Here is a 7,846-nt window from a genome sequence, read left to right on the forward strand (position 1 = left end):
AGAACTTGCTGATGTGGATTTGTAGTAGAGTTTGGTAGAGGTTAATTTGAGGAATTATTAAATGCAGTGAGCCTTGCAAATGGGATATATTATTTCAAATACCTAAGTTGAAGTAGGCTCTAATGCTTATAGAAATGCTTCTTTAGGGGCACCTGGGTGGCTCAGATGGTTGAGCATCTGCCTTAGGCTCAGGTCATGATCTCGGGGTCTTGGGATTGAGCCCTATGTCAGGCTCCCAACTCAGCGGGGAGTCTGCTTCTCCCTCTGCCCCTTCCCCCACTTGGCTCTCTCTCTGAAATGAATAAATAAAATCTTTTAAAAAAAGAGAAAGAAATGCTTCTTTAAAAAAAATTATTTATTTGAGAGAGAGAGAGGGCATGAGCATGAAGGGCAGAGGGAGAGGGAAAGAGAATTCCAAGCAGACTCTGTGCTGTGAGCGCAGAGCCCGACGGGGGGCTCAGTCTCATGACCATGAGATCACCTGAGCTGAAACCAAGAGTCAGATGCTTAACCGACTGAGCCACCCAGGCACCCCTAGAAAATGCTTTTTGTGCAAAATATTTCAGATAGTAATTCTGAAGAATTCTTGTCACTGGAATATAATGAGCAAATGGTTATTGACTGGATAAAGTAGGAATGGGTAGACACTTCAATAAGGGTTATAACAAGGGATCCTTTCTGGTCATCTGCTTTCAATAATCCTTTAGATTATTAAATCTAAATCTCCATGTGGAAATAAAAGACATTGTTACACTAAAATATTTACAATTAATACCTGGGAAAAATATAAAGTGTAAAAGCACAAAATTATACACTATAATCAAAACTAAAAAATTATTAAAAATTTATACCGTCATGTTTATACACTGCTGAGTGGCAAAATTTTGAATTTTTTCCTTCCTTTTGCTTTTCTGTAGTTTACAAATGTTATATAATGAGCACTACTATTACACAGTGTTACTAATTATACAATATTAACATTATTATATTTTCTAATTGAAAGTGTTTTGTATTTTAAAGTTTTCTATACAACTGTACAGCAGCCCAAATCCTCAGTTACTTTCTCTTGTCATAGCAGACCCTAATTTCAGACTTCGTTTGTTCTGCAGTTTCCTTCTGTCAGTGTTGTCGAGTTAGTGGTTATATTAGGTTGCTTGATTTTGTCTCTGAAGGCTTTAAGAATTGGCTACATACAGCAAGCCTCAAGATGGATTGCTCTTATTTAATACCTAATAGTTTAGGTCTTTATGAATGAAACTCCATGTATAGAACAGCATTTGGTTTCCCCATTGTTCTGTTTGTTGTGATGGAACAATGCAAAATTTTGGCGTGCTTTTTTGTTTCTTATGAACAGTATATATGGGACTATGGGAAAGTGCTTAATTTTTAATGTTGTCCAAGAGATAATGCTTTCAATTCCCAATTTTATTCATTCAGCAAATATCCATGGAGTGTTTCTACGTGTCAGGCAGTGTTCTAGGCCACGAAAAAACAGCACTCAATAAAACAAAGATTGCACTCTGGAAACTAACATTCATGAATTAGGAGTACTTTGTTATAGAATTATCTGGTCAACATGTAGAATTAACATCTTTTAGTTAACCAGATAACCTTGTCTAGGTAATAAGACATATATTTTATTAAAATTATATTTTCTGACCAGTGTTTAAAAAATATCCTCAATAATAAAACCAGGTCTAACTTTTTAAAGCTTTCCAGGATGTGCTTGTGCTCCCTGCACAAATTGTAGTGCTCAGTGTGCTGGTGAATCATGAAAATGTCAACAGATTCTCACTTGAAATAATGTCATTCACTTTTGTTGTGACTCATCGCCATCATCATCTCTCTTTCTCTCTCAAAAATCATTTCAGATTGCCATTTACATTTGTAACTAAGGAAGTAGCCGAAGCCACGTGTAATTGCCTTCTTGCCCAGGCAGAGCAGGCAGACAAGAAGGGAAAATCAAAGGCAGCCGCCGAACGGATGATACTTGAGGAATTCGGACGATGTTTGATGAGCGTCATCAACTCTGCAGGAAAAGCAAAAAGTGACCCTTGTGCCATGAATTGCTAACTCTTGCACAAAAGACTGATAAATGGAACTCTACAGAAAATTGAAGGTGCAGGGACACTTGATTTTCTGGAAGATAGTTTAACAATTATTGTATTGTTAATTCAGTCCTTGTGAGACCTGAAATAATATTGAAAGAGGAGAAATTTTAAATGAGGAAATTAGTACATTTTAAATCTTAGTTAAATCTGTTTATGCCCCTCCTAAATTGAGTTTTTCTTTATTGTATTATATGGATTTTTAATTTGCATGGGTTTCTTAAGAATTAGATGTTCTATCCTTCTGATTCTATTGACAAAGGACATTTATAAATTACTATAATTTATAACATATGGTGTTGTATGACTTTGTTCCAGTAGAAAAAGCCAAAGAACCATTGGTATTGCCCAGTCATTCTTTGGCACTAGACGTAAGCAGATAGAATATCTACAAAAACATTCTTATGAAACATATTCAAATGACATTTTGTGTTTAGAAAAGCACTGTCTTTTTAAGAAAAACCAGCTTTTTAGCACAGATTCTGGAATAACATCCTGTTGTCACTTTGGAAATGTCAGAAGGGGAAGTAATCCATAGGCACACTTTTAAAATAAAAAGGTTTTTAAAAAAACAAAGTGTTAAGGGACATTAAATAGTTCTTAATAGGCAATGTGTTTCTCTAAGGAGTAACTAAGAAATGCTCTAGGGTGTTTCCGTTTTCTTTGAAGGAGGTGGTGTGCATTTGAAATGATAATAAATTGTCAAAGTGATTACTGGGTACTATTAAAAGTGAGAGGTGCATATGAATAGAACTTAATATTATGTAGCGATGATATAGAACCTTACATAATTATCAGGTATAAAATTTGGCTTGGATGGAGAAATAAAGAACATTGAAGCTCTAATAGATGAATTTAGGAAGGATTTTTCATCTATACAGTTCTCTTTATAGACTTTTGAACTAAGAGGTCTCAATCCAATGTATGAGTCTTACTTGGTTTACTGAAAGGGCCTCCTAACAAAACTTTCAAAATTATAGTGGGATTTCTTTTTTTAAGGGAAGCTTAATATGGCATTCTTTTTAGTCAGTGATTTGATAAGCTGAAGGTATGAGTGTTTTCTTATTACTTCTAAAATAACCTAAATCATTTTCACTAATTCAGAATTCAAAAGCTTTATGAATTTAAGAGCCAGTAATAAGACTCTGGATTTTATGACAAGAAAAAACCATGTTGGAATTCAGGCATTTTGTTAGGTACCTTAATCCTCAGTAATTATTAGTGTATGATTATTACATTTCCTACAAGGAATCTATAGTTGTATGTATTAAGTGTGTATATATGTTCATATGAACACGCAAGATATAGGCAATAGAAATTAAGTAATCCAAAAGAAGATTCCGTTATTCAATGAAGTATCTTCCTTTTAAAATTTGGATTTATAAAATTATAGTGCAGTAACTTTAAATGTAGATAGTGCAAACATTCTTAGCACCTCAGTCTAGTATGTTTAATTAAAATTTGTATAAATGTAAATTAGTGTAAGAGGATAAAATTATCTAATCAAGTTATTTTTCAAAAGATTACATACCTTTTTGGTCTAAACCTAAACTTTGTTCATTTTGTACATATTCTGTGTTTAATTCTAATTGCACCTTTGTGATGTGTATTTATATACAGTATGCAGAAAATGCTTGTGAAATTTGGATTACAATTGTAGATTATGTATGACGGCATTGCTTGAGAATGTTTTGCTTGTAAAAACTTGAAGGTGCAATCAAATGCTACTAGTTTTTCTGATTTTCAAGAAGCTATCTAAAGTATTAAGACTTTTCCTTCCTGTGTAGTACTTACTAAGCAACTTTTTGTATTTAGGCATTTGCATCAAATTGCTGAACAAGATTAATATCCACATTAATTCAACAATTTTAAAAGACTATTTGGGGAGGGTTGGGTATATAATTTTTTTAGCTCTCTTTACATCCCAAAGTAGAAAGATTAAATTTATATTTACTAGAGCTATTCAAAGAATACACTTTTCTATATTGTAAAAACAGGATAGCAAAGTAAATCATACAGAAAATAAACATTTATACTATTCTGTAAAAAAAGGGTTTTGTTTTCTTTAAAAACACTTTTAACCAGGTTACAAGAAACTTTTAAAATCTGATTTTAAGTAAATTTGACATTACTTCTGAAAGCACACAACTAAAAAATAAGTCTGTCAATTTACCCAATTATGATTAAGCTAAATTGCTTTGAAATGAAGAATATGTCTTTTTTTCCACTGTGTAAGGGCAGAAACTCGGTCTACTTTTTCCTTTCTTTTAATGTTTGATGTTTTTATGCTGAGCACCTTTCCTAGTTTCCTTTTCTCTCAAGAACTAAAAGCAATCTGTAGGTCTTATCTCTGGATTATGTAGGAAACAGAACCTTAATGTTGCCGGCAATAAAACAACCAGAGCAGCAACCATAAGGAGACTACTGCTTTAGCTTCCCTATTCTTTCATAGGGACAACTGACATTTTCTCCATCTTATGTAAAATGTGAATAAAAATACCTTTAGAAAAGTTTTCCACTTTTATTGTTCTGTAACACAAGTAGTTAAGAAAATAAATACCTATGTAAATGCAGCTTCAAAGCAGGACCTCCAGCATCATGTTGCATCCTTTTTCAGCATTTTATGTAGAAATTCCACAGCAGCAACTCAGAGAGGGAAGCTAGAAAGCTAGAAAGCCTTTACTGTTGGAATTATTTTCTATTATGTTAATTACTTAGGACTTTCTGTGTGTGTGAGGGTTTCTTTAATGCAGATTTTGTCATCTATAGACCACATGTGAGCTTTTTATGATCCAAGTGATTTTATAAAATGAAATGTATAAAGGCCTCTTTAAATTAAAAATTCTAAATAGTAAGTTTTATGAAAGCATTTAAGGCATGCTCAGTTTTTACTCAAAAGCAGTAAGAAAATAAATATATTCAGGGTAATATTTACTGTAAGGCCAAACACTTCAACTCTGTAATTGATTATATTATCAAATGAAATCTGGCAATGGATAAAAAGAATGCATTATGACCAGGTTGGGTTTTATCTCTGGAATAAAAGGTTGACTCAACATTAAAAATAACCAATGTAATTCACTGTAGCAACATCAAAAGAAGTAAAACTATATTATCATCTCAGAAGTTGAAGGAAACCTCTTGAATATACTAAAAACTGCTGAATTATATGCTTTAAAAAGGTAAATATTACAGTATGTAGATTATATCTCAAATGTTTTTCAAAAAAAAGGTGCAGAAAAATTATCTGACAAAATTCAAGACCCATTTATGGTTTAAACACACACACACTGTCTTCGGCAAACGAGCAAGAGAAGGGATTATCAACCTGAAAAGACCATTTACCAAAAAGTCTACAGCTAACATCATATGAGTGATGAAGACTGAATGGTTCCCCCTCAAAGACTGGGAACAAGGCACTCTTGGTCAACATTGTGTTGCAGGTCACCATACATATAAGGTGGGGGGAAGGGGAAGAAAACACAGATTGGAAATGAGTAAGACAGTAGCTGCTGGTGGATAATAGGACTGCCTACATAGGAAAATCATAGCAATCTTTAAAAAAAAAAAGCTACTAGAGTGAGTTTAAGCAAAGTCAATATACAAAATTGTATTTTTACATAGTAGCAATGAACATTTAGAAACAAATTTTTACAATTACCATTTATAGTAGCACCACAAAACATGAAATGTAACAAATATATACAAGATCTGTAGGTGAAATGTAGAAAACATTGATAAAATGAAAGAAGACCTTAAAAAAAGATATACCATGTTCATGGATTGGAACATTCAATATTACTAAGATCTCATTTCTCTCCAAATTGATCTTTAGATTCCACAAAACTCCAGTCAAAATCCCAGCAGGAATTTTTGTAAAAATCAAGTTGATTATAAAATTTATATAGAAAGGTACAATTAGAATAGCCAAACATTTCTGAATAAAGAACAGAGTTGAGAGACTCCCACCTAGCTTCAAGAGTCATATAAGGCTAATCAGGTCACTGTGGTACTGGTGAAGTGTTAAACCTATGGATCAATGGAACAGAACAGAGAACCCAGAATTAGACCCATATATAAGTGGTCGATTTTTGACAAGCATTCAAAGGTCATTCAGGGAAGAAAGAATAATCTTTTTAACAAACAGTGCTGGGATATCCATATGTAAAAATATATGAAACTCAACTTACACCACAGACCAAAATTAACTGAAAATGGATCATAACCTAAATGCAAAACCTAAAGCTACAAAATACCTAGAAGAAAACATAAGAAAAATCTCTATGGCCTTGAGTTAGGCAAAGATTTCTTAGATATGAAACTAGGTATGATCCCTAAAAGAAAACTGATAAATTGAACTTAGCAAAATTAATATCTGCTCTCAAAACACACTAAGAAAGTAAGAAAAGCTACAGACTGGCAGAAAATATTTGCAAAATACATCAGATAGGGCACTTAATATCCAAAATATGTAATTAACAATTAAAAAACCCGACTTTCCAAAATATGGGCAAAAGACTTGAACAGACCTTTCACCTAAGATTATGTGGATGGCAAATAATCCTATCAAAAGATGCTCAGCATCTTTAGCCACTAGGAAAATGGAAATGAAAGCCACAATGAAATATCACTGCACACCTATTAAAATGGCTAATTCAAAACAAAACCCTGGCACTACCAAATACTGGGAAGAAAGGAGAGCTACTGAACTTTCATACACTCCTCATTGGAATGCAGAGTGATACAGTCATTTCACAAAAAGAGTTCTGGCAGTACAACGTATACCTACCATATTACCCACTGGTAATGGATACAGCCATTTTTATTTATCCATCAGTTGGACATTTAGGCATTTTCATTTTTTTAGCCATAATAATGCTATGAAATTTGTGTACAAGTTTTTAAATGGACATGTCTTCATTTCTCTTGGGTATATGCCTGTCAGTAGAACTGCTGGGAATATGGTAACTCTGTGTTTAACTAACCCTTTGAAGAACTGCCAAGCTGTTTTCCAAAGCATCTGCATTCCCACCAACAGTGTACGAGGGTTTCAATTTCTCCACATTCTTGTCAACACTTATTATCTGTCTAATAGCCATCCCAGTGGGTGTAAAGTGATACCTCATCGTGGTTTTGATTTGCATTTCCCAGATGGTTTAGGATGTTGGGTATATATTCATGTATTTATAGGCCATCTGTAGATCTCCTTTGAAGAATGTCTATCCATGTTCTTTACCCATTTTTCAAACTGGGTTATTTGTCCTTCATTATTGAGTTATAGGAGTGCTTTGTATATTCTGGATACAAGTCCTTTATCGGATATATTAGTAAAAATTTTCTCCCATTCTATGGGTTGTCTCTTTCTTGACAGTATCCTTCGAAGCACAAGTTTTTAATTTTGGTTAAGTCCAATTTACTTTTTGTTGTTTATGTTTTGCGGGTCATATTTAAGAAACTATGGCCTAATCCAAGCACCAAGGATTTACTCTATTTTCTTCTAAGAGTTTTTTAGTTTTGCCTTTTACATTTAGGTCTTTGACCCACTTAGAGTTAATAGTTTTGCATGTGGACATCCAGTTGTTCCAGCACTATTTGTTGAAAAGTAGGAAAGATAAATTTCTGAAGAGAATGTTTGTTTTCTCTGAAGAAAAAAGGACAAAGGTGCTAAGTGGAAAATATAAACTAAATTACCCTAATCAAATATGAATAATTTATTTTAAAAATTCACTGTAAAGCAT

The 7,846-nt window shown here is 33.2% G+C and overlaps 1 protein-coding gene across 3 annotated transcripts in view; it reads left to right on the plus strand.

Annotated features, from left to right (window-relative positions):
• Positions 1-4,148, plus strand: part of LIN54 (lin-54 DREAM MuvB core complex component) — a 50,461-nt gene extending 46,313 nt beyond the window's left edge. For all 3 annotated transcript variants that reach the window (XM_021702314.1, XM_044912688.1, XM_044912689.1), the window contains one exon: positions 1,872-4,148. In XM_021702314.1, the coding sequence (XP_021557989.1) occupies positions 1,872-2,073 (202 nt within the window). In that variant the 3' untranslated portion in view covers positions 2,074-4,148. The remainder of the gene's footprint in view (positions 1-1,871) is intronic.
• The last annotated feature ends 3,698 nt before the right edge of the window (positions 4,149-7,846 follow it).

This window comes from Neomonachus schauinslandi, chromosome 2 (genome assembly GCF_002201575.2).
Source record: "Neomonachus schauinslandi chromosome 2, ASM220157v2, whole genome shotgun sequence".
In the NCBI taxonomy this organism is placed as follows: Eukaryota; Metazoa; Chordata; class Mammalia; order Carnivora; family Phocidae; genus Neomonachus; species Neomonachus schauinslandi.